Below are 21,439 nucleotides of genomic sequence, written 5' to 3'. Positions count from 1 at the left end.
AGCTTAATATCACTCATTGAATGTTTACCTTTGTTTACAAACCGTTGCAGGAATATATATATATATATATATATATATATATATATATATATATATATATATATATATATATATATATATATATATATATATATTGTGTGTGTGTAAATAAATTTTTCGTTATGTGCAATTCCACTAAAGCCTTTCTTTTGCTTAATTTGTGCAATTGCACTTAAGTCATTTCAAGTCATTGCACTCCTATATCAGAAAAGGGGAAAAAAACAATTAATAGTACTTTAAGCCCATATAATTATGTGAGGTGTCAAAAGGATCAGATTTCCTAGCTAAGCTTGAATTTCGTGTCCGGTTGCTAATGTGTTTTCGAATTATCATAGATGATAGTTATCAAATGTCAAAGTTTTTTTTTTTTTTTTCTCACTGCAGAAATATGCCAACACTGATACATTGAATGCACATTTATTTATCTTTTTTATAATTACTGATTTTTTGTTATTAATTAAAAAAACATCTTCAGCTAAATAAGTTGTCAAAACATGAAAAAGAACTTTCAGTATAATGTATAATGCAACATAAGCTTATATCTAGAGCATTCTAAGCCATCTAAGATAGCGGCCGGATCTGTGTTCATTGTTTAAAAGCACCCCCATTGTTTCCTGACAGGTGGTAGTTCAGACTGTGATTTCAGTGCTGCCATTCTCTTGCACAAAGCTGTTGTCAACACAACACCGTTAGCTCAGAGACAAACCTGTTGGTAGAAACACAGTCCAGTCAACCCCCCCCCCCCCAAACTGTTGTTTTTAAAGCTGTCTTAAGGTAACCAATCCACTGCCCACACAGCTTTGATTAATGCTTTTAAACGCTCTGTTTCTCACTCTTTTTAATCATGGTAGGGGTTACGGGTCCGTAGACACGCATGTTTTGTGTTGTAAGAGGAGACATGGAGGTGCAAGGAATTTGAGAAAAAAAGATGGTACTGTTTATGCAAATGTTTTAAATGATGGTTCAAATAGATAAAAATGTGGTAACTTCTTGAATTTGTTGCATTTCAAGTGTTTTTTTTTTTTTTTTTTTTTTTTTGTGAGGTGAGGTGAGGTGAGGTTCGATTACTTATAGTTTTACGTTAAGGTTTGGTTTTGCTCTTTGACAGCAGGTTATCCCTAAAGCTGTCCATCTTTTTCTCATCGTAAGGGCTTCAGGTTAAACTCCCGCTCGTCTGACTGATAGATTCTGGAGCCACTTTGAAGAATATGTCCATCAGAGTGAACCTGAGAAGTCTAGGAATTGTAATTGTTTTAACTATGGTGAATACAGATACAATCATCTGCTCTCCCCAGCCCACTGGGTATGAAGTGTGAAGAAAATAACACTCCCACCTAACTCCCCCACCGCACCCTAATTTAGTGCTTCATGCTTTCTACCACTATGGTCACTCATCAAGGCCTCACGGATGTTCCCAACACCCATCCCGGGTTACAAACTGCCCAGGTCACTGGAACACACCCAGGAATGGCAGCCACCCCCACCCCACCACCCCAGGCCAGGGCAGTCTCAGCTCCTGTCGCTACTCTTAAGTTAGGAGCCCTCATTTTGCTCTCAATCTCTAGACTTAACTAGTTGTTAGAATGACGTAGTAATTTGGTGGTTTTGACCATTAGGGTTCATCTTGTGGAAACGGGAACAGACAGGTAGCATTCGAGGTTGAAAATCAACTGTAATTCTGGCACTGCTGACATCTACAGCACATTGTTAGAATCTATTGTTAAAAGATGCAACGGCAGTTCTCTGTTTTACCCTGGAATTCAATTAAAACCTAAACAGAAATCTTGATCATTTGTTATTTTATTGTAACATAAGAAACCGCTAAATATTGAACTTTAAGATTGTCTTGATTTTAGATACAGCCATATCTTTGATCGGGGTACAAGAGGGTTTTGTTTGTAAACAAGCGGAATATGCTGTATATATTATTATAGTATTAGATTTATGCATTTGGCAGACCTTTTTATGTGAAGCAACTTCGCATTGGATTTCAGTTCATGCAATCCCTTGGAATCAAAACCATGACATGTTGTTGTTGGTGCCATTTTCTACACTTTGAGCTTATTATATTATATTATATTATTCTGTTTCATTTTAAATTTAAACTGTGGGAAGGACTGAGCATCCCCACTGTATATAAATATATAATAAATGTATAAACTTAAACTGGACAATATTGAGGTCAAGGGTGTCTTTTCAAAAGCTTTATCTAGTAATTGGAGATTACACCTGCATTAGTATTATTATTATTATTGATACACTTTTTTCCCCCCCATTGGTATTATAAAACACAGACATGGTTATCTGATTTATGATTCTGCTTAGGCATCTTGACATCCCAAAGGCTCACTCCCCAAGGAAGCTGTAAACAGGCTGGTATTTTTAAGAGCAGCTAAAGCAGTTGTTATATGTTGTTGCTTTGTGGAGGAATAGTATTTGATTAAAAAAAAAAAGGCGCTAGAGAAAATCACAATATGATCAAAAAGGTGGAGTAAATACTAAATAATGTAGTTGTACTGGATGTTTTCTGTATACACAATTTTTAAATGATTTATTAGTTTCTTAATATTTACACTTGATAAACTTTGCCTTGATATTATTATCAGTGCAAACTTCAACGCTAAGTATCGCTAAAAAGGCCTAGAAATGAGGAACTTTGGGTAGTTTGACAGATGTGTCCTGTATGTTAAAATAAAACATAAAGCGCAATTACATATGATATTTTATTCTCAAATAACTTTAGAATTTTTGTAAGCATCTGACCATTTTACTATACACTACATGAGACCAGCTATTGGGGTTAAACTATACATAAATAGGCAAAGATGTTATTTACTAGTGCATTCTTTTATACTTTACAATCTCTAAGCCAAGAAATTATATATATATATATATAGTTTCATTACCCCCCCCCCCCCCCCCCTGCATTTTTATAGTTTACAGGCTTGTGCAAATTGTTCTTCTCATTAGTTTAAGTAAATTCAGACAAATGCTAATGTACTATTAACGGTTTTAGGTAAACAGTGCACTGCTCTACACCTCCCTAGTGGGATCAGACACATAAGACTGACTTTTGTGGCCTTACTGTCTCTAAAAGATTCCATTATGTCCTAATTGCTTCATTGTAAAGGATGTGTTTGAGAAGTGCTGTTAGGCTGGAGGGTACAGCTCTCGTGTTTGGTTCCTCTTTTGTGGGTATACGCTTCTTTTCAGACCTGGTCTATTGTTTCTTCAGACAGGCTCTTAAAACCCTGAGACTCATTGTTTCCAGAAGGCTGAGCAGACTCGTGGCACACACACACACAATGACCCCTGTCTGTACATCGCAAATGGCACCTCTTTTCTAATGCCCTACGGCACTGTTCGAGAGGTTTGTTGAGGTCAGTGATTTGACCCACTCTCAGGTGTGTACGTGTACAGAATACATAATTATAGAAAAGGTCTATATTTAATCTTTTAAGACTAAACTTTTTTCATCCCTGATCAAAAATGTATTAATCTATTTTAAACATGCATAAGTCACGTTAATTGTATATTTTGCCCCACTAGTGATTTACCCGAGCCACCAGCAGCATTTTGTGTGGATGAGTGAAAAAGAAAGAGACAGGAAAAGAGAGAGAAAGAGGAATAAGCGTGCAAGCTGGACAGCTGTCTCCATCCATGCCTGAAATAAACAAGGGACACGGTTGAGATTAATGACGGTCCAAAGATCCATACAACCATGGCACCTCATCCAGGAATGTAGTGTGTATAAATGGAAAGGAATGGACTGGAGGAGTGGGGTTGGAGAAGGCTGGCTTAACTCCAGAACATTCTTCCTTCTCTCAAATGACAGTCATTTTAATTCCTCTCTGCGCCTTCACTGGAACAAGGCAATAGGAGCCGTGTGAACTGTGTATTGCCCATTTACTGCCAACCCCCCCACCCCCCAGCTGTACCCACCTTCCTTTGTTATTGCTGCATCTTCCAGTTCATCTAGAGTCTTTATTCATTCCTACAGACCTCACCAACAACCATAGAGCAATTAAGGCAGGCTAAATACTTAAATGGTCCTAAATTATTTACATTGTAAACAACCGCAGTTTCACACCTATAAAATAAAAATGGCTGGGATAAAGAAAGTCTTAATTGACAATTAAGAATTAACTCAGCATTAGCTACTTATAAATTTTTAGCCCTTTTTAGTCCATGTTAGGCTACTTTAAATTTCTTCGATCATCACTAACTGAATCATGGTTTTGATTTTTTTTTTTCAATATTTTAAAAAGTGTTAGATAGTGATGTTGTTCTTTAGATAAAGTCATCTAAGTGACAGCATAACTAGAAAATTACATCCGGTAATGTCTTTGGTAAATCTTCTCATCTGTTACGGCTGACATATCTACGGCTGTAATAGATGGACATTTACTGCCATTCTTTACACAAGTACACAGACATGGCTATTTAATTAACAGTTTGATACCATAACCTCTTGGTTCAAAATTCTCTTTGACTTGCATATACTATACAAAGACTTATTTAAGTCTGCCAAGCACTGGCTGATATGCGCATCATCTGTTTCTCTAAGCCCACCATTACATCATAGCCTTATGTATTAACATCAAAAGAAGATGTATTGTGGCAACAACTCATTAATATTTTGATGAATATTGCGTCTTTGTTCGTATGACACTTCTAAAACCATAAACACTTGAAAAAAATTTTGACTATTAAAAATGCTCTCTGTTTTTCCTTTAGCCACAGTATACAAGCCTGGGGCTTCTCAACAGCATGGATCAAAATGGTGGCTCCACCTCCACCAGCCCCTACAACAACGAGCATGCTCAGAACAACGTAACGGCACCATCACCCTACGCCCAACCCAGTTCCACCTTCGAGGCCCTGTCTCCATCACCTGCTATCCCATCCAACACAGACTATGCTGGCCCACACACCTTTGATGTGTCCTTCCAGCAGTCCAGCACAGCCAAATCAGCCACCTGGACGGTAAGACATAGTGGATGTGTATGAGTGACACCTATGGCTATTATATAACAATGTTCCATTGTTATATAATCAGTATTGCTAGTAAACTACAAGCAAAATCCATTTATACCATTATACCCCTCCCCTACTACCCAAATAAAAAAAATGAAATTTTTCATTTCATTGGGTTAGGTATTGGGGACAAACCCATTCAGGAGCATAGAGAGTAAAGCATGTTGTTCCTTCAGTCTATTTTGGGGTTAAGTGTCTGGCTTTACCGCAACAACCAAATATTTCCTGGTGCAGAAATTGGACCTCCTGGCCTCTGGTCACAAATCACTCATAACCCTTCATCCCATTTATACATGGCATTTGTCTGTGAATTGAGTGTTTTTTGTATTAAGACAATACATTTTGGTTCTATGTTACACAAACATCAAGACTCTGTGATGTGCTAAAAAAAAAAAAACAAAGCCATTAATTTCTGCTGTCAAGGGTACTTCTTCCTCCAGGAGGAGAGTAAAGTTTTTACCTGTCCAATCTCAGCTTTAGGCATTTCTGTGATCTGTATGAAAGTTTTCAGTTACAAAACTCCACCTCGCCAAGGAAAAAAGGCAGGCATAGGTTTAAACTCGTCTGTTTTACTGCAAAGTAGTCTACTACTTGAGATTTGTCTTTTTTGTGTGTTTGCACAAAATTAGTTGAAATAGATGCAACCATATACTATAAAAAAGTTATTAATTAATAATAACATGCAAAAAAATAGTAAAAAGTACTTTTGATAAATGTATAAAAATAAATAATTAAGTACATGAAATTTTCGGAAATTATAATATACGAAAAGAAAATTCTATCCAAAAAGGGCCATGACTGACCCCTACTGGTGAGCTATTTAATGGTGCATGTCTTTTTCATAAACCGCTATGTCCGCATAGCGGAAACTATGCGCATCAGTGAGCATTACAATAGCTGTGTCACTGTCACTGTTTTGCATAGATAAGTGTCACCTAAACCAACTAAACCCGCTAGGCTAGTTGAAGTAGCACGGGAACAGGGAGCCTGATGTATATCAACCAAAAAATGGCTTTCAGTTGGACAGCGAACCCTAGCGGTTGCTAGCTAGTTGTAGCAACTTAAGGTTTTAAATCTTATCTTCACAACGTTACCTAAATTTAATGTATATTGGCAGTAAGAACTATGACAGTTATGTCATTTTGTGCTAAATGTTGCTAGGCTAAATTGAGAGCTTCTGTGGAAGTTGTTTAATCACAAACATGAAATGAGATAAATATCTGTTTTTAGGCTAATTGATTCCCAGACATTAGAAACCAATGCCTCATTAATCTTGGATTTGGCAGATTTTGGTCTTGAAAAACCAGTGAGTCAGTTGTGGTAATACTGTCTCACAACTTTGAGTAAACAAGTTGAGTGGATTTTGGTTTGCGAGTTACTCAGTGTTCATTGGCTACAGTGCAGTGTGGGATTGTGACATTTATCCTATTCCCACAACAGCCCTTGTCATCCTCACCTCTTGACTTTACCGATATAGCAGAAGTTGTCAAACACCTCACAATTCTTAGAGCAGACTTCTGGGTGTGAGAAAGACACCACACCCTAGGTTGTCTCAATTAAGACATCCCTACTCATTCATATTTCCGTTTCTCACAGTGTATAGAAGGTTGTGAAAAATATCTCTTCCTTTAATTTTATAACAATTTAGCCAAATGAAAGGCATTTTTGTGGCTTACATTTAATGTAACCCACAATTGTTCTTCGTATGCAGCTCAATCTACCCTACATATGGATTCCATGATACACATACCCACGCACACACATATTTCCTGGCATCGCATCCTACCGCTCCTCATTTACGGGAAAGCTTTTGCAATCCTGCTTTTTTTGTTGATGTCAATGATAAGACAAACCATACACAAACCTTTTTTTGTTCGTTTTCAATTTTCAGAGGAAACCCATCCCCTCTATCATTTTCAGTTCCCTTTTTTTTGGCTTGGTGTTTGTTTTGTTTGATGTTCTCTTGAGCAGAGCCTCCATTTGCATTTTCCTGTCAACCTATCAACAGCGCTTCCAACGTACCGCACGGTTGTGTTTGCCCATTGGTTCACTTGTATAGAGCGCTGTGACCGAAGGAATGCGAACACTAGAGTTGTTGTCTCAAGAAGTGAGCTGGGGATTAAAAGAATGGGTCAGTAATACTCGTGTAAATACTCCATGCCTTCCTCCTGAACCCTGCAGTGCCGAAGGGGCTGTTCCTTGCTCACTGAGTAAAGCTTGTCGACTGCGTCTCTCATAATGCCGCAGGACAAGGAGATGAGAACAAGGATAGAAGTTGGGGGAGGACAGAAGCGCTCAAAGAGATGAGTGTTCCAGCGAAAGGTGGCAAGATACGACTTGTCCATGGAACATCTGCAGGCCCGTCCCACGCCTCGTGAGATGGAGCTGAGACTTGTTTGTGTCAACGAGCCTGTCGAGACTCGTCTGACATTGCCACGTAAAGCCCTAAAACCTAGAGCAAGCAGAGGAAGAAGAAAGGAAAGGAGGGAGAGGTTAATTTACCCCCCAAAAAAAGAAATCTGGGGTTGAAAAGATTTTTATGATAGGGAAATTGTTTCTAAGAAAGGCGTATCTGGAAAAGCTCACTTCTCTGACAGGTTCTGTTTGGAGATCCGTTGTTCTTGTTGTTGTTTTGTGTCTTTGAACAATGAAAGATTACCTTCTTTTAAAGACCAATGCAAGAGGTAGAGCTGGACTGAGTCAAAGAGAAGATCAGTCTGTCAGCACCAGTATAGCCGCCACGTCTGTTTAAGCTCACTTGCACGATCATAATCTCCATCTTCTCATGCAGTTGAGATGCCATAATGCTACCTGAAAAGGTCAGGCATCTACTTATTAGACGTGACCTTAAATCCCACCTTTCGTGCAACACCTTCAGAGTGTAATTGGACGAGAACAGAAACACCTTCATTTTCAGCGAAAGAAGAAATAAAGGTAGCTGTAAGGAAAGAATTTGGCAGCACTCAGGGCGACCATTGAGCAAAACGAGGGGAAATCCAGCATAATTACACCAAAGCTTGTCACACGTTTTCTGGGAAAGATCATATTTCCAAAGCATATAATTGAATCACAGGGCATTAACTAGTGCCAGGAAGCATGGGGGCATGTGTTTACATCACTAGAGAAAGTATGAATCTGATGAGGGTTGGTTACTTGATGAGCTTCCTCCAAATGCACTACAAACAGGTGAGTTATTGATGTCTGAAAACCAGTTGCATTTATATCTTGATATTTATGTTTTGCTTCATTGTTTTGTGCATATTTTTCTCTATGGAATCAAATGAAGTATATATGCATAAACACCATGCAAAGTTTTCAGGCATGATGAGTAACATCACAGCTGTTGATTCGCTATTCAAAACCATAGCTGCATACATTATGCTCAAATTAAGTTGTGCAAGCATGCACTAGAGCAAACATGTGTTGCCCTGTTTTCCAGTGCAATGCATGAATTATTAGCTGCAAGAAATATTATTCAAGCAAAAAAAATATTAAGCACAGATAATGAGCAATTGCATTTGAACTTGCTTTTGAACAGCATTGCATTTTCCTGTTGATAATTAAATTTTTGCACCCTGTGCTCAGTTTTATTTCAAATTATTGAAAAGCAAAACTCTGTAAACAGGTATTTTTATCACTGTGCCAAAGAGAGGGGAAAGCATTTTATTTCTTTCCCAATGAAACAGGTTTTGGGCAAGACAACAGGCGTGACAGTACATGTCAGGTATGAGGTGGGACAAGACCAGAGGCGCCAGAGCGTTGGGCCAACCCGCCCTGCCATGCTGAGACACGAATACAGCCTTACCCCGCAGCCCTGCTCTGTTCAAACACACACAAACTACATCTGCAAACTTGTCACAACACGTACAACACTGTATGTGTGTGCATTTGTTTTTGGTGTGACTGCGGTTTTACTGTGTGCACACATCTCTGTGTATATAGAAATCTCTTGAAGAAACCAGTTTACACTGCCGTTCAAAACAATTTTTTAAAAGAAGTTTCTCATACATATCAAGGCTGCATTATCTGTTTTATATATATATATATATATATATATATATATATATATATATATATATATATATATATATATATATATATATATATATATATATATATATATATATATATATATATATATAATATTATTGCAAAATATTATTGCAATTAAAAAAAATTTTTTTTTTGCTGTTTTAATATACTTATAAATTGTTATCAGCCACTACTCCATGTATTCAGTGTCACATGGTCCTTCATCATTCTGATATGCTGATTTATTATCAATGTTGGAAACAGTTGTGCTGCTTAAAATAAATATGAATATATAATTAATACTTTATTCAGCAAGGATGTGATCAGTTAAAAAAAGGTGATAGTAAATACTTTGATTTAGTTAAAAAAGTTTATATTTTTAATACATTTTATTCAAAGAATGCTGAAAAAAGTATTTCACATTCCAGAAAAAGATACAAAGAAAAAAATAAACAGTGAAACTGTTTCTACACCTACTGAATCTGTATTTGTGCAGGTGAGATTAGCATATACATGTTGACATTTAGTCTAGAACTACAGTAACATCATGTTCACACAGCGCACACGCTTCTGAACTTCCCGATTTCTCTCAACATGGCAACATGAGAGCTGTCAGTCAAGATATGGGAAACCTGTGAAACTGATCAAAATGTAACTCCTATATCCTTCTAAATTGAAAAGTAATTCATTACTTCACTAGTTAGTTGAAAAAAAAGTAATTTGATTATGTAACTCAACCCCAACACTACTATTAACTATTTGATTGATGTTGACAGAACTAAGTTGAAATACTAATATCAAAAACTAAAACTGAAAGTAAATAGAAGAGCTAAATAGAAAAATAAAATGTCTTGTTTTTATTTATTTATTTATTATAAGTTTTGGGGCATATTTGAACATTAATCCTGGAACTTGTGGTTATTGTAAGGTAATTCAATTACTGAATAAAAAAACTTATTTGACAAGAAAAAAAAATGTCAAAACTAATTAAAACTACAAATAAAATTACTTAAACTTACATTAAAAACTGAAAACTGGAGATCTAAAAAATATTTAATGTTATGATGGTATATAATACAGTAGTTATATGTAATTTTGGTGTTTTTAGTATCATGAAGTAACATGAAAAAAAAAATAAAAAAAAATAATGAACAATCAAATATTTATAAAATTAACTTTTAACATGCTACGTGTACTGTGTTAACCTAACTGAGACTTGTTATAGCAATTATATATCATTGCTCTTTTTGTTATTTTTGATTGCTTCCACTGTCCTCATTTGTAAGTCGCTTTGGATAAAAACGTATGCTAAATGAATAAATGTAAATGTAACTTTATATTTGAAAAAATACATTAAAAGTTATTTATTATTAGTTATTGATGCATAATCCATTAACTGAGTTGTTCTCAACCTAAATTGTCACACTCAAATCCCCCTTTTTTGTTTAAACAGTTACTCTAACGTGTGTATGTGTGTGTGTGTGTGTGTGTGTGTGTGTGTGTATGTAATTCACACTGTAGCCCATGACTGGAACATAATCACACGTTAACACCACCATGCCCCACCCTTGATGTATGTATGTGTGTGTTTTTCCCTGTCAGAGGTATCTTATTTGGCCCCAAGCAAACAGAGCAGCCTCCACACATATTTGCATTCTCAAAATTTGTTGCTTTAGGGCTAGAATTGGTACATCAACTGCTTTGTTTATATGGTAAGGTTTGTAGGTTGAAGTTTACGATGTTACAAAATATGTAAGAACGTCGTTTGTTGTCAGTATGTCAAGCTTCTGTCATTTATATCTGTCTCTGGCTTTTTTTTGCCGGGCCTCTGTGTGACTGACCCTTTGGCATTCATGTCTACAACTCTCTCTTTGGTCCTAGAGATCTTTCCTCTCCCCTTCTCTCCCTCACTCACCTCATTTAACTGAATGACAGGAGCGTACAGCAGCATATCATGTTGGGAGCGGAGGAGCAATAACAGTTGTTCATCTTTCTTTTTTTATAGAACACCTTTCAAAAAAGCGTTCAGTTCACGCACAAAACACCTTCATCATCCACCGGTGAAAGCACCCTGGCGCTAAATTAGTCACAGCTAAAATGGGTCAAGTCAGTTCTGACAGTTCAGGTGATGAGTGTAGATGCTTCATGCTGTTGATTTTCTGATGAAGACATCATCAGCAAGTGATATGACAGGACAGGGGCTAAAAATATGGACTATTCAAATCTATTTTCAGTGCAGCTGACATAAAATGTGTACCAAAAAAAGGCTCAATTTGTTCACATTAGTAAATGCATAAGTCGTAAATTAACAATTAGTTTTTGTATTGTATTAATTAATATGTGTATAGCAGTTTATTAACATGTTAATTCATGTTATTTTTATATATAATATTTTAATGTGAATTTGTGAGTTAAATGTTAATGTTTAACATGTAAAAATGTATTCTTATATGCAGAAATGAACATAATGCTACATTAAGTTTTGGTAAAGATTTTTATTTTATTTTTTTTGTTCTACCAGTCACTTCAGGAAATGGCGTGTGTGTGTGGTGTTGTCAAGATTGTGTAATACTCTGAAAGCTCTCGAGCAGGTGTTGGGACGGGCTCAGCTCATTGGAACACTTCATATCAAAAGTTAATAGAGATGGAATTTAATGTGGCATTGCTCTTCAAAACAGCCCCTGGCAACATTCACAGCACTTTTTTTCTTTCTTTCTTTTTTCCTTCCTTTTTTTCTTTCTTTCTTTTTTCTTTCTTTCTTTCTTTCTTTTTTTCTGAACCTTTTCAAAAGAACAGATTTCTTCACAGTTATTTTCCATGTACTTGATACGCTGCTTTCAGCGCAAGAATTCATTTAAAGAATAGTATGGTCTGTGCTATTTTTCTTGTAAAAGAAGTGATGTGCAACCAGCCATTATCTACAATACAAAATGTGTGGCATACCGTTAGTTTTTGCAACTTTGGTGGCTGAGTGATGCTTTGCAGTTGTCACGATGTTGGCGGTCACGCTTTGTGGTACTGTTTAATCATTTAGATCTTTCTTTTTCACCTATTGTGTATGGTTAGACAGTATCTTAAAGACCTGACGATGCTGTAAGTATGAGTAACACCTGAGTGTTAGCCTGTAGTGATGAGGATGATTCAAGCACACAGTGTGATGCAATTCTGATTTTTGTGGTCAGTGACACCATGAACATCAAGCTGTCATCAGTGATAAAGAGGATGTTGGGAAATGAGATTACCTCATACAATTTCTATTTAATAATTATATGTATATAAACTATAATCCATTCCTGAAACTCCAGCAGAGCAAACTTCTGTGTTAAAAAAAAAAAAAAAAAAAAAACCTTTTTGGTTTGAATGAATGTATCAATTTATTTTAGAATGGTATTATAAATGATTTAGACCATTGGTTCTTAACAAGGGCCGCTGGCCCTCTAGGGGACCTAACCAATATTTCAAGGGGAATCAAGCTGTGCATCAAGCTGGCTTAATTTTTTTTTTTTTTAAATGAGACAAAGCGAGCTTACAGAAACAAAACCAATTTAATATATTTATTCATTACATTTACCCCCAAACTCTAGAACTGGACTTCTACAATTTAAATCATATTTATTTTAGTATTTTTTAGTGCTGGGGGGTCAAAAATGTTAAAGGTTGAGAATGATTTAGTTTTAAATAAACATTTGTTTTATGACATGAATGAGGCCTATTAAAGGCATCCAAGGGCAAGTCTAAGCTTCTCGTTGCTCAATGCTAGAAATATCATCACATCAGGGCAATCATTTTAACATCAGATTTCTGTGTCAAAATGGTCCTGACGTCTTCATAGATAAATCATTCTTCGGGTGATTTGGAAACCACATTTCAGTTTGTGTCCTTAACCACAGGTATATCTTAACATAAGTAAAACTAAAGCCAGCTGCTCTACCTTTTAAAGACTGTTACATGCTTCTGCAGCTGTTTTATCTCTGCATTGCCTTTGTTTGTGAGAAAGGCTTCTTTTCTTTTGGATAAAGAAGTGACCTTTAATGGATGTTTGATAGTTTAAAACATAGACAAAACATAGATAAAAGTAACTTTTTAAACATGAAAAACATCTGACAAAAGCTCTCACAGCAAAAACCCTTTAGTAATACAGATTCAAATGAGCTTTTGTTCAAATAGGACTGCAGTTTTATTACAGATGCATGAAGTACATTTCAATTGTTTTATGGCAGTTTCTAACCAAACTCTTCTCTCTTTTCTTTAGTACTCCACAGAACTGAAGAAGCTGTACTGTCAAATTGCCAAAACATGTCCCATTCAAATCAAAGTCCTTACCAACCCACCCCAGGGTGCAGTCATACGGGCCATGCCTGTCTATAAGAAAGCTGAGCATGTTACCGAGGTGGTCAAACGATGCCCGAACCATGAACTGAGCAGAGAGTTCAATGACGGTATATTACTTCTCGAAAAGTGTAGTCTAGAAATGCAGTTAATCTTCAGCTTTGTGATATAATGGACTGACTTTTGTGTTTTAATAGGCCAAATAGCCCCACCCAGTCACCTGATTAGGGTTGAGGGAAACAGTCATGCTCAGTACGTGGAGGATTCCATTACTGGGCGTCAGAGTGTGCTGGTGCCTTACGAGCCCCCTCAGGTGAGCACACTCACACACACATTTCGGAGAAACCTGGCTGTCCGTACATACACTGCACACCTGAAATCATCCCCAACAGATGTTCATTTAACACAACCACTTCAGAAAAATGACCAACGGTGATAAGTGTAAGAGACAACTGTTTCCTATTAACAGGTGGGCACAGAGTTCACAACCATCCTGTACAATTTCATGTGTAACTCCAGCTGTGTTGGTGGAATGAACAGACGTCCTATCCTCATAATTGTCACTTTGGAAACCAGAGAGTAAGACCATTTTAAACACTGGATTGTTTTCCTCTAGGGGAAATATAGAAATATGCATTAATTGCTTGATCGTTTCTTCAGTGGTCAGGTTTTGGGTCGACGGTGTTTTGAGGCTCGTATCTGTGCGTGCCCTGGACGTGACCGCAAGGCTGATGAGGACAGCATCCGTAAACAGCACGTCGGCGATGGCACAAAGAGCAGTGAGGGTATGAAACGCCGTAAGTAGAGCTGGGGGCTGGTGACTGGGCTTCTTCTAACACAAACATATTTCCATCGCATGTTTCTTATTCCTAGATAGTTCTTACCTCCATACATACTGCGTGCCCTTTGTACAAACACACACTGCAACCTTTCCACCTGTTCTTTGCTTTAGCTCTACGTTTTGTGCCTAAGATCTTGTATTACGGCTGTTTCACTTCCTCTGTCTCTGTCTTCCACAGCTTTCCGTCAGGCCTCTCACCTCTCTCAGCTAAACTCCATCAAGAAACGAAGATCCACCGATGAGGAAGTGTTTTGTTTGCCTGTGAGTATCTTAAATTAGTTTTTCCAATGTAAATATACACTAGGGAAATGTTTTATTATTATTATTATTTTGAAAATCCACTTTTAAAGATAAATCTACATTTTTTTCATTCTGAATTTCATTCTTTTTCATCAAGACAGGTTAAATATAATTATAATAACTGATTATTCATAACTTTTATTCATAATAAAAGTACAATTCATAATTTTTAACCAATGCATTGGGTGCCCTCAATAAATTATCAATTAAATATTTTACAGCATTTATTAATGTGGGTTAATATTAATTTTTACATGCTTTTACATATACTATTTTACATTTCTCAAATTGAACATAAACAGTAGTCTATTACAAATTAAAATTAACTTAGATGAATGAATGATGAACAATTTAAGAATACCTTCACAATTAAATGTATATATAGGCTTTATTGAAAGTGTCACACAACTATTTGTATCTCTAATTTGTTAAGTAGATATTCAAAGTTAAGAACTGACCATAATTCAGGAGATTGACATCCAGGTTTACCCTTTTTCTCTCCTTCTCTGTGCTTTAGATTAAAGGCCGTGAAATCTATGAGATTTTGGTGAAAATCAAAGAGTCTTTGGAACTTATGCAGTTCCTCCCTCAGCAGACTATTGAGTCATACAGACAGCAGCAGCAGAACCTACTGCAGAAACAGTGAGTACCTTACAAATGTAGGAAGATTCCCCAGCAATAATGAGGTGATACGTCCTCATTTGAAAAAATCTCTTCATTTTTATAATGTGACTAGCCACAGTCAAACTGTAGACACATACTAAACTGTGTTGGCAAGGTCCACCCACATATTGATATTTGTGTGTCAGTTTTTTCCTAACTTGATCAACTTTATTGCATGATTTTAACACTTATGGATTTGATTGTGATAGCTCATTGACTGACTGTGAACTGACTTTGTCATTTAAGTATTTGGTTTGTTTGTTCAGAAATTAATTTCCATCCCATCTTAGAGTCTCTATAGTGCAAACATTGGAACTTAACGTATCTTGGCTACTGCATGAAGGAATTAGGTTGGATCTTGCATGCGATTTGTGTTGTGCATCATTGATGTTGTTAGCCTTTAAGCAAACCCTGCTGCTTTTGTCGACATAAATTCACACAGTATCAATAACTGTTTAAATTCTGCTTGGCTTGTCATTAAGGGTGTACCTTGCTGAGATGGTGCTCTGATTTATTCAGCCCCCCATTTTATGACATTTGGATTACCTCAGAACTGAATCTGAGTCAAACAAGTTTAAACTCTGTCTACCAATTGTTATTGGTCTTCAAAGTAAATGCAAATTTAGTCTGTATTCAGCCTTTTCTCAGAAATACATTCTGTATCTGCTGTAATACTGCTCACCAGAGGGGGAGACCTGTAAATTGTGCCTTAAATGAGCCTTGTCACCCTTGCACTAGGATTAGGATGTCAATGCTTTTCTTCCTGTAAATTTCCTTAAAACAGCTCAAACCATCCACACCCAACTGAGCTGTTCATTCACAACGTCAGTTTGTAGTTCAACTGGAATCACCATGGATTCCCTAGGGAAGTTCTAATAGCCTGTTTTCAATTATTGAGTAAATTAAAGAGTTAGGTTACGTAATCACACATATATTTTGCCAACTGTGGTCATTATGTTAGCAACTGTTGCAGAACGGAATGTGAAAATGGTTCAGTAATGTTAACCACAGACCACACTATACGTTTAAATCAAAAATCACTATTCTAAGACCACATAGATGTTCCAAAGGGAACCCATGGCTCAAAAATGCTTATTCTCTATTGGGTTTTAGTACTATAAGCTGCTAAAATAGCTCTGTTTAGTGTAAGAAAATGTAGAAAGGCTAGTGATTTTAGGTTTCATTTGATCTTCTCAAGCTTTGGTCTGAGCTAAATGACTAGGTAAGAGTGACCAGGTCGCCATTATCCCATTGTAGGACAAAGAGAGAACACACTGTGAAATGTACATCTTTTGACACTCATATAAACTTTCGAGTATAGCATGTTAATGCAGTATATATTAAAGGCAGCCCCATTCTTGTTCTGATTTTTGGTTAACATTTCCAAGTAGCAAATGTTGTTTGATCCTTATCAGCATTGTCTGCATGCTATTACTTCTCTCATTCATTCGTAAACCTGTTTTTCTAAATAAACTTTTTTTTCTCCCTTTTCAATAAAGCTCCTTCTGCCTTAGATTCAGTGGGTTGGGTGTTTTATTTTGTTGGTTATCCTTTTTATTCTTTCTCACTCATGCTACAGTTCAAACACTGAAATTACATCCTTAGTTGCAACGTACTGCCACCTTCTGGAGAGATGGCACATTGCTAAAATATGAAAAAAAAAGTAATGCATCCTGTTTTGTAACTACCTGATGTTTCATCGTTTGAGACTTTTAATAGCTGCCACAATTTTTTTTTTCAGCACATTTAAATCACATCATGTAATTTTATTCAAATGAATTAGGCTTGAAAGATTTGTATGTGCATAATTTTACAACATACCACATTTATTTTAGGCAAATACTCTATATAATTCAAGTTTGATTTGCTCATCATCAGCTGACTATCACGGTCTCTCTCTTTATGTTATTTAATGATACAGTCTAATAACTTTTAATATTGTTACGCTCAATTCTTCCTGACATTTTGCTATTGCTCCACTTTTTCTTTCTTTCTTCTCTCTTGCCTGCATTTTCCTGTCTTTCTATTTCTCACTGTCTATCTTTGACTCTTTTCTACAGCCTGTTAAGGGCCCGTTTGCGCTCTGAGCTTCTGGACCCAATAGGTGAGCAGAAGAGGCGCTTCAGTGCTTCCTGAAAGTAGGAATCACATTCCTCCTCCCTCAGAGCATCCCTTGCTCATCTCTCTCCATCTCTTCTTCATCTCATCCTCTACCCCTCAAAGGGACTCCCTGTGTTTCTCCAAACTTTCACCTGTGGTAACTCCTAGACTTTTTCTATGCCACAAATAGGTTGAACACAGGATTTGGTTTCTACCACCCAAACACCTCGTTTTAAATCTGTGAGCTCTCAAGTGAAGTCATTTTAGATATTTTTGGAAAGTTCATTGCATGATTTTGTCCCTCCAAAGTGTATTATCTAGACTATGGCGCTCGTTTATCAATTTAAATAATCAATTTTGAGTTCAATTTGCTTACACTCACCTTACAGTCAGATTGAGTTGCATTGGTATTATTGTTCAATCATTTGAAGTGTCAAAAGTTTCATAAAACATTTAATGTTCTATAATTTTTAATGTTTCTTAAAGGGCCCTTGTGACTGAGGCGGCTTGTTTCCTCAGCATTTATTGTGTTTGTTGGATTGATCTGCTGGTATTGCACAGAAACCCATTGCACAGAAACAGTATAGCAACTTCTCATCTTATTTCTCTCTTTCTCTCTTCTTTCCATCTGTTTTTCTTCTTTCTATCTATCTAAACAATCCTGAATGTCGAAACTGACCAGAAACCAAGCACACATCTTTTTTTATGGGACTCAGTTTTTCTGTAAGATCTTGATGATGGTTCATCTTAAATAGCTTTTTGTTTTTGCCTCTTTGTCTTCATTATATTATTGGAGCTGGACTCATTGAGTTGTCTATAAATGTGGGGGGATAGACTTTATCGATGACTGAATTTTGATAATGCTGGTCATGTTTTGTAAAGTGCACTGCTGGGCAGTAATTTTTGTGTTTTGTCTGGATTACTTGTTCATTTTCTTAAAGATGTATTTTCTGCTGTGTACATGGCAGTTAAGAGAAAAGGAAATGAATCCTATTGTGTTGAAAGATTCTTTTGTTGTTTCATATGAAATTAATGGTTGTTGTATTCTCAATGGCTCTTGCACTTTTGTCAGTTACTACTATTCAATAAATGACTTCTCTGCTTTTGTGTTCCTATCCCTGCTCTTCCTGTTTAATCTCTTTTCTTCTCCTTTATTTCTCGACTGTTCTTTTAACTTGGATTGTCAGGAGTTTTAGTCAGGGCATTTAAAAAGATCAATAATATCAACAAAAAAAGTTACATGTTACAAAGTTATATGGAGTTCTATGGAACATAAAATATATAAATATATAGGTAGCCAAACCATTTTGATAAAAGAAATGAAATAGTTAATGTTAATAATGAACATAATTAAATAATGGCATTTTTTTTTTTTGTATGTGTGAACTACATTTCAATATTATATTACACATGTAGTTCATGTAAATTGACAATAAATTTATATTTTTATTTGTTATTAACATTTAAAGTAAAGTGAAAGTGATGTGACATACGCACACACACACCTGGAGCAGTGGGCAGCCCTTAATGTTGTGCAGTAGGGAGTTTGGTGCTTTGCTCAAGGGCACCTCAGTCGTGGTATTGCCGGCCCAAGACTCGAACCCACAACCTCAGAGTTAGGAGTCAAACTCCCTAACCATTAGCCCACAACTGACCCATAAAGGACTAAACATGTATATGAATTTAGTTTCCTCTCAATGTTACTTTAAAGCATATGTATGTTTATACCTCTTTGCTAAGAATTACAGAACAACACAGACAAGTTCTGCACTTCTCCACCGTTTAGGCCATCCACAATGTCCAAAACATTAATATGAAGCATTTAATAATTACAGGGATGCACATTTTCTGTAATATCCATGTGTAAGCTTAAGCAAGAGACTCGGCTTTAGTAATACAGAACCTGTATCATCTTCTCTCCCTCAGGAGCTCTCTGCCACCCCAGCCTTCCTTTGGTTCCAGCTCACCTACCCTCTGTAAGAACAAACTTCCATCAGTCAGTCAGCTCATCAATCCCCAACAACGCAACACACTCACCCCATCCAGCATGGCTGGAGGACTAACTGACAGTAAGGCTTCTATAAAATCATTAATAATTGAATATATATATATATATATATATATATATATATATATATATATATATATATATATATATATATATATATATATATATATATATATATATATATCATAGTTTTTCTACAAATGTGTCAGTGTAGGTTAGGGCTAACAAAAGATCTTTGCAGGATGAAAGTGAACCCTTTCTCCCTAGTGAAGAATATCCTGTCTGGGCTTGAGAAACACTCAGTTCTCAATGTCAATCTGACAGAGTTCCCTTTTAAAATTGAACTAAATCTTTGTGGGACAGTCTGCCTTCCCTTCGGCACACTTTGGCACTGTCAAAATGTACTTACACATGACAAATAAGCATTCTCCTTTGGCCTACTACTGTGTGAAATGTGCCTCGGGTTTCACATGTTCTGAGATTACCTAATCCATATTTAGTGCCCCCCTCAGGTGTTTGTTATTTCAGTCCAGTTCAGTCAAAGACTTGACATTTTAAGAAGCGTGTGTGTGTGTGTGTGTGTGTGTGTGTGTGCATAATATATAGGCTATGATAAATGTGGGCATGATGGGGACAGAAAATATTGCATGATTTTATATTATTGGTAACGTTACAATAGGGATAAACATTAGGTAATGCATTTGGTATCATGAATAAACAATGAATTATACTTTTTTCCATATTAGTCAGAAGTTTTGAATCATTAAGATATATACTGTATGTTTTATGTTTTTGAAATTAGTTTCTTATCCTGACTAATCCAGCATTTACTTAATAATATATTGTGAAATATTGCAATATTTAAACACAAAAACGGTTTTAACTGTAAATATTTTGCTCACCCCAAATATCTGAATGATAATGCATAACTTTTTCCCCAAAAATATTAAGCAGCAACTGTTTTCATCACTGATAGAAATGCATCTTAAGCACCAAATCCGCATATTAGAATGATTTCTTAGGAATGTAACCCTGAAAACTGGGGTAATGACTGCTAAAAGTCAGCTTTGCTACCACAGAAATAATTACATTTTATAATAAATATTATAACAGAAAGCAGCTTTTTTGATTAAATAAATGCAGTATTGATATACATTAGATGCATAATACAAATAAATAAATAAATGCCCAAACTTTTGACTGGCAGTGTATTCTTCATTGTTTTTCTCATGCTTTTTTCATTATAGATTGTACAAATTACAATGAACAAGTATTATGCTGTAAGTTTATTTTATGATTTGTTCCTGATACCTAATGCATTAACTGACGTTAATACAATGAACCTTATTGTAAAGTGTTACCATTTTATTTCCCTTCTTTTGAGGTTTATTACAGTCTCAACCCTTTCCCCTCCCTTCAGTGACCCCTCCCATGATGGGCATGAACACGGACATGAGTGCTCTGAGCCCCACCAACCCTCTGCAGCCTCAGTTACAAATGGTACCCTCTCACTGCACACCTCCGCCTCCCTACCCCATGGACAACAGCATTTCCAGGTACACAAATACACTTACAGTAAGTCTCTCTGAAATGGCTCACAGGTGAAAGTGTAATAGCATTACTGTAATCATGTTTTAAAGCTTAATATCTGTCAATTTCAGTTTCCTGTTGAGGCTGGGCTGCTCAGCCTGTTTGGATTATTTCACAGCCCAAGGACTGACCAATATTTACCAAATTGAAAACTACAACTTAGAGGTGAGAAATTTGCCTTTCTCCTTCATGTGTTTCATATCTGTTTATATTTGGTAAAAAAAAATATTTAGCATGTTAACAGGTATAGTCGATGAAAAAATGAGAATCAGCTGAAAACTGACACCCTCATGCCATCCAAGATGTATAAGAGGTTTTTCTTCTTTATTGCAACTGATTTTGAGAAATTTAGAAATTTGCTTATCAAGTGGATCCTCTGCAGTTAATGGGTGCCATCAGAATAGCAGTTCAATACAGCTGATAAAAACATCAAAATAGTCCACAACACTACTCACATCTGGTGATCTGAAAAGCTGCATGTTTGTAATAAATCCAAAACT

The 21,439-nt window shown here is 36.2% G+C and overlaps 1 protein-coding gene across 21 annotated transcripts in view; it reads left to right on the top strand.

Annotated features, from left to right (window-relative positions):
* The window catches only part of LOC127959726 (tumor protein 63), a 44,571-nt gene that overhangs the window by 21,305 nt on the left and 1,827 nt on the right, over window positions 1–21,439 (top strand). For 3 of the 21 annotated variants that reach the window (XM_052559054.1, XM_052559060.1, XM_052559059.1), the window contains 11 exons: window positions 4,777–5,025; window positions 13,361–13,547; window positions 13,635–13,750; window positions 13,907–14,016; window positions 14,098–14,234; window positions 14,457–14,539; window positions 15,096–15,220; window positions 19,268–19,410; window positions 20,597–20,629; window positions 20,734–20,905; window positions 21,011–21,104. In XM_052559054.1, coding sequence (XP_052415014.1) covers window positions 4,777–5,025; window positions 13,361–13,547; window positions 13,635–13,750; window positions 13,907–14,016; window positions 14,098–14,234; window positions 14,457–14,539; window positions 15,096–15,220; window positions 19,268–19,410; window positions 20,597–20,629; window positions 20,734–20,905; window positions 21,011–21,104 — 1,449 coding nt within the window. Of the gene's footprint in view, window positions 1–3,274; window positions 3,420–3,588; window positions 4,069–4,776; window positions 5,026–13,360; window positions 13,548–13,634; window positions 13,751–13,906; window positions 14,017–14,097; window positions 14,235–14,456; window positions 14,540–15,095; window positions 15,221–17,301; window positions 18,457–19,267; window positions 19,411–20,596; window positions 20,630–20,733; window positions 20,925–21,010; window positions 21,105–21,439 lie in introns of those variants that run through there. The other 18 variants (XM_052559055.1, XM_052559061.1, XM_052559063.1 and 15 more) reach the window with 11 other exon arrangements.

This window comes from Carassius gibelio, chromosome B6 (genome assembly GCF_023724105.1).
Source record: "Carassius gibelio isolate Cgi1373 ecotype wild population from Czech Republic chromosome B6, carGib1.2-hapl.c, whole genome shotgun sequence".
Classification (NCBI taxonomy): domain Eukaryota; kingdom Metazoa; phylum Chordata; class Actinopteri; order Cypriniformes; family Cyprinidae; genus Carassius; species Carassius gibelio.
Note: the sequence above shows the minus strand (reverse complement) of the source record. Positions and strands in the feature narration are given on the sequence as shown.